Source organism: Aethalodelphis obliquidens, unplaced genomic scaffold (assembly GCF_003676395.1).
Source record: "Aethalodelphis obliquidens isolate GAN/ISIS:26980383/991018 unplaced genomic scaffold, ASM367639v1 scaffold53, whole genome shotgun sequence".
NCBI classification, from domain to species: Eukaryota; Metazoa; Chordata; class Mammalia; order Artiodactyla; family Delphinidae; genus Aethalodelphis; species Aethalodelphis obliquidens.
The window spans coordinates 7,050,689-7,066,969 of NW_020837997.1; the positions used below are offsets into that span (position 1 = coordinate 7,050,689).

General features: G+C 49.7%; 1 protein-coding gene across 17 annotated transcripts in view; it reads right to left on the reverse strand.

Annotated features, from left to right (window-relative positions):
* Positions 1-15,635, reverse strand: part of SMARCA4 (SWI/SNF related BAF chromatin remodeling complex subunit ATPase 4) — an 87,810-nt gene extending 72,175 nt beyond the window's left edge. For 9 of the 17 annotated variants that reach the window (XM_027085119.1, XM_027085121.1, XM_027085120.1 and 6 more), the window contains exons 1-2: positions 15,376-15,490; positions 276-528 (exon numbers count right to left, since the gene is read on the reverse strand). In XM_027085119.1, coding sequence (XP_026940920.1) covers positions 276-497 — 222 coding nt within the window. In that variant the 5' untranslated portion in view covers positions 498-528; positions 15,376-15,490. Of the gene's footprint in view, positions 1-275; positions 529-1,401; positions 1,861-15,375 lie in introns of those variants that run through there. The other 8 variants (XM_027085124.1, XM_027085127.1, XM_027085123.1 and 5 more) reach the window with 7 other exon arrangements.
* Positions 15,636-16,281: the final 646 nt, after the last annotated feature.

The window sequence follows — 16,281 nt, forward strand, 5'->3', positions numbered from 1 at the left end:
CCCGAGTACAGGATCAAATGGGGACAAAGGGCACCTGCTGCTGTGCTCCGTGAGTTACCCGGGTGAGCCGAGCAGCCTGAGTGGGGGAAACCATGGGCTGTAAGCCATCTTTTAGGATTCGGACATTCTTAATTCACTACTAAAACGACGGGTGTGAGAGACACAGGGTGGGGTGGCTGCCGGCCCACAGTGGAGGCCAGGGTGTGCTGCTGCTCCCCTCCCGTCTCTGATCGTGCGGACCCAGCTGGTGGGGCAGCAGGCCCAGGGCTCCCTACCTTGTGCATCTGGTGCATGTTGTCCTGAGGGTACCCTCCAGGCCCCTGGGTCGGGATGGGGTGTCCTGCTGAGGGAGGCCCTGGGCTGGGCCCCATCATGCTGTGGGCGGAGCCGGGTGAGGGACCTGGGCTAGGGCCCAACATGGCTCCAGGGGAGGGGCCCGGGCCCGGGGAAGGGCCTGGCCGAGGAGTTCCGCCCAGGGGTGGGTCTGGAGTGGACATCTTCACGGGAGCTGCGGACAGTGGTCTCCTGCTGGAAGAAAGTCCCAGTCAGTGTGGGGGTCACAGCCATTGGCTGGGTGGGTCAGGGCAGGTCAAGGACGATCACACACAGTCATGTCAGAGCACCCATCTGACAGGGAGCTGGCGCCTTGGATGGGCACCCCCAGTGCCCCAGTCCTTTCTCCTCCATTCCTCTCCGAGGAGGTGATACATCAGGCACCCAAAATCAGATCAAAGTCCCCCGAGGAAGGGGTGGGACTCAGGAGGTGGGGACACCAGGTGATACTGCCTCACTTCCCCTGGTATCTTTCTGATTACAACAGAGAGGACGTCTCAGGGCAGTGCTGACACACCCTTCACATCACTCCAACACTTGCTCATCTTCCTATTTAAGAAAAAAGAAGAACGTGACTAAGGCTCAAAGCCTTTGCTGGCAACAGCATCTGACGGGACCTTCGTAAATTCAACTAAAACACATATTCATAGCAAGTAATGCTGGTTTCCACTTAAGGCAGTGAGACCAAGTTTCCTTTAAAATACATGAATTTAAGTTTTAAAAGTGGGCTCTTTTAAAGAGAAATATTACAGAACTAATGGCACTCTGATACGTCAAATACTTCAAAAGTGATATTCAAGTGCTGTAAACTAAAAATTGAGGCCCGGAACTATGACCCCGAGCCTCCACAAGGTCCAAAACTCAGGTAACAAAATATCCAATGACGTTGGTAAGTTATGACTGCTACGACTGGTCTGTGAGCTGATAGATTTTATAAGTGCTCCCTACAGTAAGGGTTCAGTTTTCAGGGAACCCTCAATCTGTCATGACTGACTGTAAGGAGTAATACATTCTCAGTGCTGAAAACTGGAAAACATAAAAAGAATACAGAAACTTAAAATTACCCACCGTCCTACCAGACACAGAGGTGAAGTGCTTGCTGGCCCTGCAGAGATCAAGAAGCAGCCCTGCCCTCCTTACCCCTCCCGCCCAGCAGGGTGGGGTGAGGGGGTACGTGTGGGGAGAGAGGGCTGCAGCTCCCCAGAGACCCCCCAGAGCTGTGACGATGGAGCCCTCTCAGGATGGACAGCTGACTGGTGCTCCCGCTGGGACCCGGCCACACTCCAGAGTGCTTCTCCTTCGAGGCTATTCCACACACAGACACTCGCTCTACAGAATTACTCAGCACATTCTAGGCCAGCTTTCTCTTCAGAGAATCATACCTATGACCCTTTTCATCATTTAACAGTCTTCAAGACACAAATTCTAGCAGTTCCACCAAGTTCCCTGGTCCTGATGCATCCTGAGTTATTTAAAAGCCCCTCTTTTTTTTTTTTTTAAACTGGAGTATAGATGATTTACAATGTCGTGTTACTTGCTGCTGTACAGCAAAGTGAATCAGTTGTACATATACATATACCCACTGTTTTTTAGATTTTTTTCCCATATAGGCCATTACAGAGTACTGAGTAGAGTTCCCTGTGCTCTAAAGTAGGTCCTTATTAATTATCAAAAGCCCCTCTCTTGTTGGCATGCCACAAATCTACTTTTGTTTCTGTGGACTTTTTGGTTTGGGGAATGAATCTTTTTGCCCCTAAGCTCTACTGGGCTCTCCTGATTCTAAGGCTAAATCTTGAAAAAGTACAGGAACATTTTTAATTCTCTTGATTCAAAAAAAAAAAAAAAGGTGGGGGTATATCTTCCTGGATAACAGATCAAAAGCCCGAACTTCTTCAGTCCAGTTTCATGACTAAATAACTGGAATAGAGAGGGTCAGAAATCTTGGCAGAGCCAGGACCAGCAGCTGTCACCCCTGCCTGCTGGTGAACACGCCTGACCGTATGAGAAAACACTCCTCCATCCTCCCGGCATCCCTGATCTCCTCCAAAGCTCAAGAAGCCTCAGTGCTGGACCTTAAATACACCTAACAGGAGTGCTGGAGAACTGACATGTGCTCACAATCCCTTCCACATAAATCCAAAACCCAACACGCTCAAGGAAAAAAATCAAACTTAAAAAAAAAATAAATTCGAGACAAATTCATTTGGAAGCAAAACCTGACCTGATTCAAAAAGACCTGTACTCAGAAAATTCTAAAACTCTGATGAAAGAAACTGAAGAAACACGAACAGATGGAAAGTTACACGGTGTTCATGGATTGGAAGAATCAGTGTTGTTAAAATGACCAAATTACCCAAGGCAATCTACAGATTCAGTGTAATCCCTATCAAGATACCCACGGCATTTTTTACAGAACTAGAACAAATAATTCTAAAATTTGTAGGGAAACACAAAAGACCCTGAATTACCAAAGCAATCCTGAGAAAGAAGAATAGGGCTGGAGGTATCATGCTCCCTGACTTCAGACTATACTACTAAGCCAGAGTAATCAAACGAGTATGGCACTGGCACAGAAACAGACACACAGATCAATGGAACAGAATAGAGCGCCCAGAAATAAATCCACACATTTATGGTCAATTAATCTACAACAAAGGAGACAAGAATATATGCAGAAAAGACACATGCACCCAAACGTTCATAGCAGTATTATTTACAGTAGCCAAGATATGGAAGCAACCTAAGTATCCAGCCACAGATGAATGGATAAAGATGTGGTGTGTGTGTATCTATGTATATATATATACACACATATATATATACAATAGAATATTACTCAGCCATAATAAAAGAATGAAATATTGCCATTTGCAACATGGATGGACCTGAAGGGTATAATGCTTAGTCAAATACGTCAGAGAAAGACAAATACTCTGTTGTCACTTATATATGGAATCTAAAAATAAAACAAATGAATATAACAAAACAGAAACAGACTCACAGATATAGAGAACTAATGGTGACCAGTGGGGAGACAGGAGAGGGAGGGGCAAAATGGCAGTAGAGGATGAGGAGGTACAAACTACTATGTATAAAATGAATAATCTATAAGGATATATGGTACAGCATAGGGAATACAGCCAATATTTTATAACTTTAAATGGAATATAATGTACAAAAACGTTTGAATCACATCGTACACCTGAAACTAATATAATATTGTAAATCAACTATACCTCAATTAAAAAAAAAATTTGACCTGATTCAGCTCCATGTGAATATTCACACATTCTGTCGCACAAACAGGATGCTGTTTGCCCTGCCACGTGACAGCGGTCTGTGCCCTGTATCTCGTTTGCTAAAATGCTGATTCTAGAGTTGGAAACCTCTGGTCCAGGGGTTTGTCTACAGGGTGGATGCACCAGCAGTCACACTTCCCAAGTGCGCAGCCGAGTGATATGGATGTGGCCGTGGCTGGACTGAGGACGATGGCTCCTCGGGGCTCCCTTCTGGGCCCTTTGTGTCCACAGGCCCTCTCTTCGGGTCCACAGAGCACTGCTGAGGCGGGAAGAGGGACAATAGTCCTGCACCTCCTGAAGGAACCTGTGGCATCTGGCAGCTCATGGGTTCTTTCTCACCTGGAGGTCTCCACTCGAAGTCAAGCCAACTGAAACTGACAGCAAAATAAAATCCACACCACCTCCTATCTAAAGACAGACGAACCGATGTGCCTCTGGAAAGACAGCTCTTCCCAAGGTCCCTCTAGGAATTAACTGCCTCCTCTCACAGCACCACTAACGTCATCAGCGACACAAGGCAGCTCACCAAAAACACAGGAGGGCAGCGAAAAAGACTTTCATGCCCGAGTATGGCAACCTTCGCCTTCAAGAAGCATGGGCTTTCACAAAACCCTTTTTAAATTGCATGTCCTTCAGAAGCTGCCACCTCTGAAGGGTCAGGTTGCAATGAAACAGGTAACTGCTCAGAGCCACCGTCAGCAAACTCGTTTCTGGACTTGAAAGCTCAGACACACGTGGAAACGACAGCAAAGGAGATCCAAAAAGTGCAGACACAATGCAAAACCATCCTGAGCGGCAAAGCAGGTAGGGTTCCACCAAAAGCCCCACCAGGGGCTGGTGCTTGTGCCACGTGTGGACACAGGAGGGCAGTCCTACAGCATAGCGGTGGAGAGAACAGAAAAATGGAACTGGGGAGCGGCTCTCAGGTGCTTGGTGTAGTACTGAGGAGGGGCATCTTGAGTTCTGGCATACCTAAAGTGCCCTGATCGTAGGTATACAGCTGGATGAATCCTAGATCAGACACAGCACTTCCAACATTTCAGAAGGGGCCTTTGCCGGTGAAACTCCTGTTCTGACTTTCTCACTGTAGGTTAGTTTCGCCTGTCACTGAACTCAATCTGAAAACAGGGTCAGGGACTTCCCTGGCGGTCCAGTGGTTAGGACTCTGCACTTCCTTTGCAGGGGGTGCGAGTCTGATCCCTGGTCAGAGAACTAAGATCCCACATGCCGTGCAGCATGGCCAAAAAAAAAAAAAAAAAAGGAAAAAGAAAGAAAAGAAAAGAGGGTCATATAGTTTACTTCTGCTCATCGCTAGGTCTGGGAGGGGCATCCATGCAGTTGGATGCTATTGTCAATTCTCCTGTTCCCGGATGTTGTGCTCCCAGGTTTTAGCACACATAAAGCTGCTGTGAACAATGTCATTTGGTGGACGTGGGCACTCGTTTTCCTTGTGTGTCCAGGAGGGGAACTGCTCGTCATGAGGGAGGCATAACTTTACCTTGGCAGATACTGTCAGTTTTCCAAATCAGCATGACAATCACATACACTGCCCTCCCTGCAGCAGCTGGGTGAGCGTTCCAGCTCCTCTAAATCAACTCTTGGTGCTGTCAGTCTTTTTAATTTGTAACCGTTCTGGTGAGTGTATAATCATACCTTATTCCAGTTTTAATTTGCATTTCCCTTGTGACTAATAGTGTTGCACCTTTCCATATGCTCACTGGCCACCAAGAGATCCACTTTTGTACAGGCTCTAAGCTTTCACTAACATTTTATTGGGGATATGTAGTTGCTATTACTGTCTCCCAGAGATGAAGAGAAGTTCTTAATTTTAATGATGTTCAATGTATCAAGTCTGTTCTTTTATGGTCAATGGTTTTGGGGTCCTGTTTAAGAAATCTTTGTCTACCTGTGACAATAAGAAATAATATTTTTGGTCTCTGCCTTCAGTTCCTGACAGAGTTCCTAAAACCTGTGTAATTTCCTAAGTGATAGGGGTGATAAGAGCATCTTACACAGAGCTCCAAAATCCCTTAGAATTTCCTCCGTGATAGGAGTGTCCTTTGCTCTAATGAGGCTACTCTAGGTGGGCTCCTGGATGGCTTCAGGATGGGGGCTGGTCGTCAGAAAGATCAAACCATGGCCAGAAGCTTAGAACCTTCACCCCCACCCCACCCCATCCTCCGGTGAGGGGAGAGGGGCTGGAGATTGAGTTAATCATCATGGTTATGTGATGAAGCACCACAAAACCCCTAAACTATGGCGTTCAGAGAGCTTCTGGGTTGGTGAACACATCCACGTGCCAAGAGCGTGGTGCACCCCAACTTCATGGGGACAGAAGCTCCTGTGCTCCGGACCTTTCCAGACCTCACCCTATGTATCTCTTCTTCTGGCTGTTCATCTGTATCCTTTATAAACTGGTAAACATAAGTGTCTTCTTGAGTTTTGTGAGTTGTTACAGCAAATTATCAAACCTTATGAGGGGGTCATGAGAATCCACGTTTGTAACCAAGTTGGACAGAAGTGTGGATAACCTTGGGACCCACTACTTGCGACTGGCATCTGAAGTGGGGGGCAGTCTTGTGGGACTGAACCCTTAACCTGTGAGGTCTGCACCAACTCTGGGTAGTTAGTGTCAGAATTGAATTGAACTGTAGGACACCCTGTTCGTGTCCACAGGAACTTGCAGAATTGGTTGGTGTGGAAAACCCACGTTTGGTGTCAGAAGTACTGTGACACTTTACTACCTCAAGATCATGGAGATAGAGAAAGGGAAGGAGTATTTTAAAGTCCAGGGGGATTGTGACTTGTTCCCGCCTCCTAGTGGTTTACAATTATTGAGGACTAATCAGTCACAAAGAAAGTGCAGGGAGGTAAGATCCAGTCAGAGAGGGGAGGGAAAGGAGTGGTCCCATTAGGTAATAAGGACAGGAATTTATTTCCTCACTGAGCTTGCCTCACCACCCTACGAGGAAGGACTACCAGACAGAGGGGTCCCTGAGGCTCACAGGCCACCCAGTGGGTCAATGGAAGAGCTGGAGTCACAAGCCCAAGGCCATAGTAGACCTCAGACTCTGAGCGTGGACTCTGCCACCTGCCAATGGCACAACACCGGACTCCCTGAGCCTGTTTCCTCTCTGCAGACTAAAGCTGAGACCAGTCTCTCCCTCAGGGGTCGCTAGCTGTGTCACACAACCTAACACACACCAGGCACATACCAGCAGCAAGTGCTACCACGCTGCTGGTGAATCAGCCATTAGCGCTCCGGACGCACGGCACTCAGGACAACAGGCTCACTTCCCTCCTCGGGAAGTAGAGGTTGCACAAGGCAGCTCTGCTGACCTGGAGGAGCAGCAGCTACCTGAACGCCAGCACAGCCTTGGTGCAAATGAGGACCAGCTGTCAAAAGTGACCGCAGTCCAGCCTGACAGTCAATGAATAGGATTTGGGCTACAAACTCTCCCTTACCTTTTTAGCTCCCACTGCACAAAGGAGCTGTTCTTAGCCATCATCAAGCCAGCCCTTCCTGAGGTGCGGGGCTGGGCCTGGCCCTGCTGAGAGCCAGAGAGGGTGTGGGACGGGATACCAATGTGCTCCTACCCAGCAGGGGCCAGACAAATTCAGCCAGGAATTTCAGAAGAGAGGTAAGATCTGAGGGCAAGGAACACCCCTCTCCCCAAACCCCTTCTTCCCTCATCACCAAACACCCCTGCCCTCCTCATACAGGAAACTACAAAGATCTGGCATTTTCAGCAAAGCCCTTGGGTCCCCTAGGTCACCCTCAAGGCTGCCTCAGGGGGTTTCAGGTGGCTTTCTGGTGCTGCCTGGACTCCCACAACAAGTCCCTCTCTGACAACTCACTTGGTGTCTGGGCTGGAAGAGGTGGGGCAACTTTGCACAACACAGAAATCCATCTCAAACCAGACAGACAACCCAAACCTAAACAGGCGAGAAAAGCGAAGGACAAGGGGATGCAGGGGCCAAAATGGCAAAGCCACTAGCACATGTGTCTCTGGGAGCCTCATTGAGATGTGTGTGGCCCGAGGGGCAGGTGTATTTGGGGGCTCCATGAGCGGGGAACGGAACCTGGGATTCTGGGCAGGTAGCCCGAAGGCATGTGACAGAAAATAAATATACTCCAGGGCCAGAACCAAAAAGCTGAAAACTAAAGACAGTTCAGGAGGCTGTGAGATGAAAACAGACTCTCAGGTTCCTGGGGCCAAAGGGTCTGGAAGGGTACTCAGCCATTTCACCTCAATTTCTCTGAGAAGCCCCCCAACTGCCGAACAACCAGAACTGCCCACAGTCCACGCTGTACAAGTCAAGGCATCATTAAAAATGAATGCGGGACACGGTACGCGTGGACACAGAGGATGGTCCAAAATGAAGCAGGGGAACAAGGCATCGTCAAAGTTAGGGGTGCTTGGCTCGAACCCCATTTTGCTAAGAAGAACAATTTCTGCACGTTAATCCGAGCACAGAAGCCAGAAAACATGTACCAAACTGCCTGCGACTCTCTCTGGAGGTGTCTGTTGGGGAACTTACACTTTCCACATCACAGATTTCTGGAGTTTTTCTTTGTGTGTTTGTTTTAACTATTACTTTTGTAAACAGATTTTTAAAAAACACTTTTTAAGGAAAAAGAAAAAAAAAAAAAAAAGCCCTGGATCAGAAAAAATACCTGGGAAATAAACACCCAGAAAAGATGCCCCAGGAAGTGCCTTTGTGGAAATAAAGGAGGAAGATGAAAGGATCTGGGGACTGTGTTATTTTCCACCCACTTCCAACTTCACCAAAATCACTATGCTGACATTCAAATGCGGAACCAGACCTGCTTGAGGATCAGAGGTCTGGTTTCTTCTTTCGTACCACTCTTAGCATTTCTCTTAGAAATAAAAAAGGACCGTGGTGGCCGGCCACTGTGGCAGGACAGGCTGCCAACAGGCGATCGGGACCCTCTGAAATCTGCTTGCTGAGATCATGGGTTGGCTTTTTTTTTTTTTTCCATCTTGCCTAAAAACCAGCTTTATATTTAAGTTTGGTCCCAGGATGGCTGCTATTTTGTTTTTTGGGGCGTGGAGAAATTTGTTCAAAGACACATTTCAGCAGTAGCGACACTGCAGTCAAGTCATGACCCGGCGCTCAGACGGTACAAGGTGGCCATGCGGGATGGCTTCATCAGAGCCAGCCCCATCCGTCACATTTAAACTACAAAATGAGATTTCCACCTCCCCCATCCCCACCCCCGCCACACTCCACGACTAAGAAAACCCTCCACACCTGACCTGACGGTGTGGGGTGCACTAGTCCTCGAACCTGCAAGGATGTGCAGGGCGGGGGGCACCTGTGGTTTTAAGGACCTCGTGGAAATGGCTTATTCCTGAGACCCTGGGAAGCTGGCTGTTCTGTGGCATTTCCCTTGCAATATAATGAAGTAGCAAAACCTTGCCCTACATTTAAAAGGGAATGCATCTGAGAACCAAAAAACCATGTCGCGATGATAAATTACAATGTCTTCTCAGTTCTACCTCAGAGGTACACATGCCAAATTGCTACCAAGTACTATTTTTAGCACTGGGAATTATATATCATTTTATTCATTGGAATCCTCCCCCCTGCCCTTTTTAAGTTTTTCATTCATCTGAAAACCACTGAAGAGTACCTCCCCATCTATAACATGGCAGGAGACATGAAGACAACCAGGCCAGCCCTCTACCCTCGGGGAGTTCAAGCTCTAATCCAGCAGGGAGATAAACTGTCTATACTTCAAGAACACAAACGCTAGCCTATCTACACCGGTGTTTGCCAAACTCTTTTTACCAGGACCCAGACTCCATTGTGACCCAGCACAAACACGCATCAAGTAACCAAGACAAGTTGTGCAGTTCTGTCCTGACCCTGTCCCCCCGTGAAACTTGGATAGACTCTCCTCCTTTTCTCTGTTAAGCCTGACCAAGCCCCACTGGATGGACATCATGACCCACCACTGGGTCTGCTGTGGGGCCTGCTCTGTATTCAACACTGAGCACGATGCGTGACCTGTGGAGAGGGCAGGAGAGAAGTCCCCCATGACAGGGACGCACAAAGTGCAAGTGTGGCCAAGAATAGGTGGGGAGGCGTGGCACCTATAACTGCCGAGTGTCACTCATGACAGAGCCCCAGCCACCCCCGAATACTTAGGGAGAACAAACTCTGCACTAAACAGGGTTCTAGGCACTGGCCATGCAGCAGAGAACAAAGTCCCTGCCTGGTGGGACGGACAACTGAGTGACAGAAACAAGCACACAAATAAATAAGACACAGTGTCACGTAGTGGGTGGAAGTGCTATGAATAAAGTAGCAGGGTTAACAGTCAAGCTGATGGGAGGTGCATTTCCAATCATGGTGGGCAGAGATGGGGACACATCTGAGCAGAGACCTGAAGTGAAATGGGAGCCAGTGGCTATGGACAGGCGGAGGGACCAGCAAGTGCAAAGGCCCTGGGGTGGGACCCTGAAGGAGGAGAGCAGGTGAGAAGGGTGTGGCAGCAGATGAGGTCAGAGATGGGTAAAGAGGGCAGATCACAGGCCTTGAGGGCAGTGGTAAGGAAGTTGGAGTCTACCCTAGGTGCAATGGGAAACTACTGGAATGTTCTGGGTAAAGCAGTGACATGGTCTGATGATGGTTTTAGAAGACTTTTCTGTACAAGCAGATGGAATGCATGTGAGAGAATGAGAGGAGACAGGGATGACCAAGGTGAACAGCAGGGCCTCAGCTAGCACATGCCGTTTGAAGTATAAAGGGTGCCCCTTCCTTGGGGGCGACCAGCCCTGGAACCAGGCTTACTTTAGCAAAGCCCAGCCAGGCTGGATTTCAGCCCCAACTTGCATCCCCTTGGTTCACTACTGGCGACTGAGGTGCCAACTGGGGACTATGGGAGAAACAGGGGATTTTACGCTCAGAGAGGTTACGTTGTTTGCCCCAAATCACGTAGGAATAGAGTCCTGCCTACCTCAAGCCTGTCGGACTCTAATGCCTGAGTAACTGATTCAGGCTGAGAATCAGAAGATGGAGGAGGAGGAGGAGAGTCTGGAAGAGCACAAAGTGCAGCAAAGAGAAGCACTCCAAAGGCAGGAGCCTCCAGGGGGTGTTCTGAGGAGGCCGACGGGGGCGCTCAGCGCGCTAGCAGTCCAGGCTGTGGTCGATGTGTGCTCTGCGGTCGTCAGGGCCAGAAGCAGCTCCCAGGGCACATCGAGGAGCCCCCTGTGCTTCAGCGTCACCATCAGGACAAGGAGACACCCACTGTGCCACTCTACTGGGACTTTCGGGGCAAGGTGGGGTGGTGCACATCAAACCCTGCCCCCTCAAGTCTCTCACTGTAACAGGTGAGGCAGCAACTGCCACTCGGCCACCTGCTTCCTGAACCAGCAGGGCGCAACCTGCCAGTGAAAGGAGAACTTAAACCACCCCAAGGAGCCATTTTAAAGCCCATCATCTTTTTTTTTTTTTTTAATTTTATTGAAGAATAGTTGATATATAATGTCGTGTACAGCACATTAATATGTGTACATATTCTTTTTCGGATACTTTTCCCTTATACGTTATTACAAAATACTGAGTACGGTCCTCTGTGCTATACAGTATAGGTCGTTGGGAAAGCCCAATCTCTTTATCACACTCCTGAGGGTGGTAAACTTCACACTGAGCGAAACTCAGACCGTTCCCAGTTACAAGTGTCCACACACAAAAATGAAGACATGGCCCTTGAGCAAAGTAACAGAATCCCAAAACGAAGGCCTGGAAACCAGTCTGGGTTTCTAGGAAGGGGCCAGCTACCTGTTTCCTAAAGAAAGCCCCTTCCCTGAGGGAACTGGATGCATCCCTTTCCTTCCCTCTGCCCTGTGAAATATGATCTCCCAAGAGCCCCAGCTACACCTGGTGCCTCCCGCAAGGTCCTTTCCCACACAGGAAGATGAGTGGAGGCCAAATTTCTCATGCCCATCAAATCCATATCCTGAAAAATTTGCATGCAGCTAACTGAAAACTCCAAGGTATCACCGACCATATCAATGAGCTTAATATTTCTTAGGGATGACATCTGGAAGGTGATAGCAACAGCAACTCAGTTCTGATATAGTCACCCTCGGACATCTCCCTCCAATATTCCCAACGCTGTTACTTCCCTTTTATAGTAGGTTTTGCGTATTCTTTTGATTTTAATTTAAAAAAAAAATCTCTCTCGGGCTTCCCTGGTGGCGCAGTGGTTGAGAGTCCGTCTGCCGATGCAGGGGACACGGGTTTGTGCGCCGGTTCGGGAAGATCCCATGTGCCGCGGAGCGGCTGGGCCCGTGAGCCATGGCCACTGAGCCTGCGCGTCCGGAGCCTGTGCTCCGCAACGGGAGAGGCCACAACAGTGAGAGGCCCGCATATCGCAAAAAACAAAAAACAAAACAAAACAACAAAAACCCTCTCTCTTCAGTGTCCCAATCAACGTTACAAGTTATGAGGAGATATACGAAATGCAAAACAAACACTTGATATTTTTTAAAACCCATGCCACCAGACACACTTCCCTCTTTCCAATGCTGTATGGTGAAACTTCAAAGCACACAATTTTTTTTTTAAGCACACAATTTCAAATTATTAAGGACAAAATGAAGCTGATTCCTTTGCTACCACTTTGAAAACATACAGAACTATTAAAATGGGGCAAAAATCTGTTCTGTATCTCAACCCGCTAGGATGTTGTAGAGATCATAATATATGACAATGGCTACAAACTGTTTAGTCTTGTGTGTCAGGCATTGTCCTAAGCACTTAACGTTTGTCATCTGTCATTTTGTTGTTGTTTAGTCCTTGCAGCAATCCTACAAGTTCAGTACTATTACTGTCCCCCTTTGCAAATAAGGAGACAGGTAGGAGCGGAGGAGAACAAGGTCCTTGTCTGCCTGTTCCCAGCTGAACCCCCAGCCCCAAGCTGTGCCCTGCTCGTGGCAGGCACTCAATGCACGCTTGTTCACTATACGAATGGGGAATGCGTGGCTGGGCTACTTCTTGCACAACTGCAGGGGGCGCCATTCACGTTGTGCTCTGTCTCTGGTGAATGTGAACGCCCTCTGTGCCATGGTAGCCCTGATAGCCCAGGCCAAAATCTGCTGTCATGTCTGAGGACTTACAAGGTGCGAGGCACTGTCACCCCCATTGCCTTGAGGCACCAAGAGGGAAAGTGGCCAAGCCAGGAGTCAGACTTGGATGTTCGACCCGAGAACTCCTGGTGAAATATCCCTGGACCTCAGTTTCTTCACCTGCAGAATGTTCTCATGGGATATTCACCTAACACAACTAATCCTTCCCACTCTCCCACATCTGATAGACAGCTAGGACCTGAAGTTGGTCTAGGATTACCTCCCAATGTTTTGAGGGTCCACAAGGAGTAGCAAAGGTATATAAATAAATACGTGTTTATGTTGGGGTGCTTTTCACTGACAGGAAGTTTGGAGACCACTGCACTGCACTGCACTACCCTACACAGAAGCTCTGATGAGGTCATCCCACCACCACCCCCAGCTCAAAAACCTGCAAGATCAACATCTCCTGAAGTGCTGGACACAAAATGATTTTAAGTGGCATGCAGAAGAACGTTTATTATTTTCATAATTGTGTATGCATTGATTTTAAAGAAAATTATAAAAATATATATAACTGGCACATCAAACCTGGGATTTCTGGGATACAGAATGACTCTAACTTATGTTTTCAGTTTTTTAAAGTTAATTTACAAATACATACATATATAAACAATATTAACTCCAATAAATTGAGGGCTCATTACATGCCAGGCTCTGCAGTGTGTTAAGTCACTTCCCATACTACCTTTTCAACCCTCACAACAATTCTTTGAGGTGGTACCACTGTCATACCTGTTTCACAAGTGGGGGGACCTACTGGTAAGTGTCTTGCTTGAGGTCAAACTAGGATTTAGAGCTGGCTGTGAATCCAGGAGGTCTAATTCCAGAACTAGCACTCCACACCACCACCTCATATTAACCACCGCCCCACACACACCCTCATTGTTGGGGTAATGAGGTTTGGAAAACAATGGCCTGGAAAGTTTAAAAACAAAAACAAAAACAAAAACAGACCAGCAACAGCAACTAACATTTATTGCCTACAATCCCCCTTCAGTCGTGTGCCAAGCAGTTCACACACATGTTCACTCAATCCTCCCGCATACCCTCCTCATTCATCCACAAAGGTTCACTGAGGACCTACTACGTGCTGGGCCCGGGGTACACTGCAGGAGATCAGGTAGACACAGCTGAGGGCTCTGATGGCCCTTGGAGAAAAAGAGATGTATAATTACAAAGTGGGGTAACTGCTACACAAGAAAGGTTCAGGGTGATGCGCAAGTGTAGCAAAGGGGAGCGATGACTGGTCCCGGGTGGTCAAGTACAGCCTGGACGTCCTCCCTGATCCTGAGTAAAGGCCCCCTCTTCCACGCAGTCTCCCTGATCTCCGGTTCCCATCACTCACTCCCCTGTGCATCCATCCACTGTGTTCCTCACACATGATAGGCCAAGGGCAGTTGTTCCCACATTTACCACCTGTCCCCCTACAGGCCTGGAGAGGCTCCTCAGGGCATCCAACCTCCAACCATCGAACACCCAGTAGGGACTCAACAAATATTGAACAATAAAGGAAGAGATTGTACTGAACAACAATAATAGTGCTTCCCTCTAGCCAAGAACCATTTTACAGGCCTTCACCAACTCCACTTGTGGCATTATTCCCATTTCACATACGAGGACACTAAGAGGTTCAGAGAGATTAAGCTATTTGCCTCACGTCACACAGCTAAGTGACCAGCAACGCCAGGAATCAAACTCGAATCCGGTCTGTCAATTAAAAGTGAAAACTTGTTTCAAATTCCTCGGAAGTGGCTCTCATGCTTATTCCCTACTTTCCCCAAGGATTCACTGGGCGGGGGGAAAAAATCAAGACTAGTGTCTTCAAGACCGGCACAAAACACCCTCTCCTGAAAGATCCACGTTTTAAATAAAAGCCTTAATCTGGAAAATCAATTGAGAGGAAGGGAAAAGGATGCAAAACTAAAACAATGCTTTCAACGGCAGTTTCCCCAGTCCTTCCCCACTTGCTGCCGACCCCCGCTTCAGGGCAAACATTCTTAAGTCACTACTTGCGAGGGTTTAGGAGAGTTATTTACCTTTCCTTGAAAATCTAAAATGACGTGATTTTTTATAATAAAATTTTAGGTCGGCTAACCCAAGGGGGCTGCTAATGTTCGTGTCCAGGCGACGCTGGACACACCTGGGCTTTTTCCTACTAAGCTCCGACCGCAGCCTCGCCAAAAAGCAACATTCGAGTCGAACCCGTTACACGTAGCCAGAAAAGCCAGGACGGCTGGCTATTGTTGGAGCCCCGGTGGGGGCCGGGCCCCTGGCCCGCCGACGGGGCTGCGAGCTTTGTCCTGCGACCCCGGCGAGAACGCGCGCGGAGGGCGCGCGGCCTCCACTTGGCCCGGGCCCCCACCCAACCGGCCCGCGGATACAGTAGCCGCCGCGGCCTCGCTGCACTGTGGCCTTCACCGCGCGCGCGGTGCCGGCCAGGCTTCTTGACCCTCGGGCGCCGCCGTACACCGGCCCCAATCCGGGAGCCAGCGGCCCCCTCCACCCTCAGCGCCCTGGCTCCATTCAAACCGTCCTCCCAAGTCCCGCGCCGCGCTCACTCCGAGACCCGCGTTCCTTACCGGGAGTCGACGGCGCCGTCGCCTTCCCGGCGCCGCCCCCACCCCTCCGCGCGGGGCCGGGGGCAGAATGAGCGTCTCGTCTCTCCTCACGAAACAAAGAAGGCGCCGCCGCTGCCGCCGAGCGAGGGTAAGCCTAGCGCGCGCGCCCGCCTCAGCCGCCCCCCCAACGCCGCCCGCGCCCCCGCTGCGCGCGCACTCGTCACCTCCCCTCCCCCCACCACAGACAGCCTCTCCCGCTTCCGTCGCCGGCCCGGCCTCTTGCGCGTGCCCGCCCACCCTTCCGCTCCTAGCGCGCGTGCGCGCCCGCCCAGGGTGGGTTGGGGAAGGTGGGTGGGGCCAGAGAGACCTAGCGCGCCCGACGCACCTCCCCACGCTGTGCGGGACGGTCCTGCGCCTGCGCGCGGGGTGTCTTCGTCCTCGGCACGCCGCGCGTCTCCACGCCGCCGGGCATGCGCAGAGCGGGTGGCACTGCGGCGGTTGTGGAGGCGGAGGTGGCTGGGGGAGGTTGGGGGATGGGGTGGCAGCGAGGTCTGAGGAGAAGGGGTGGCCGAGGGACCCTGAAACTCGTAAGTGAGGCCCCAAGGTCGTGCGTGAAGGCAGGTGGCGGACAGGCTGGACTGGGGACGAGCAGAGCCGACCCCTGGGCCAAGGGCGGACTTAGGAACCGCTTTCATCCCTGGTCGGAGGATGGCGGTGCCCGTCCGGCTTTGCCGAACGGGCACCGACCGTGGCTGCCTTTTCTGCAAAACCTACCTAGGGCTGTTAATTGGATTAGCAGATATCTATTGACCTGCCCCAGGCTCAGGTGCTGCAGAACCGAACAAAAATATCACCCGCTGTGGCGCTCACGGTCTAGTGGGAGAGGCAGGCGCGGGGCAAGAGAATTAAGTAACAAACACTTTGTTG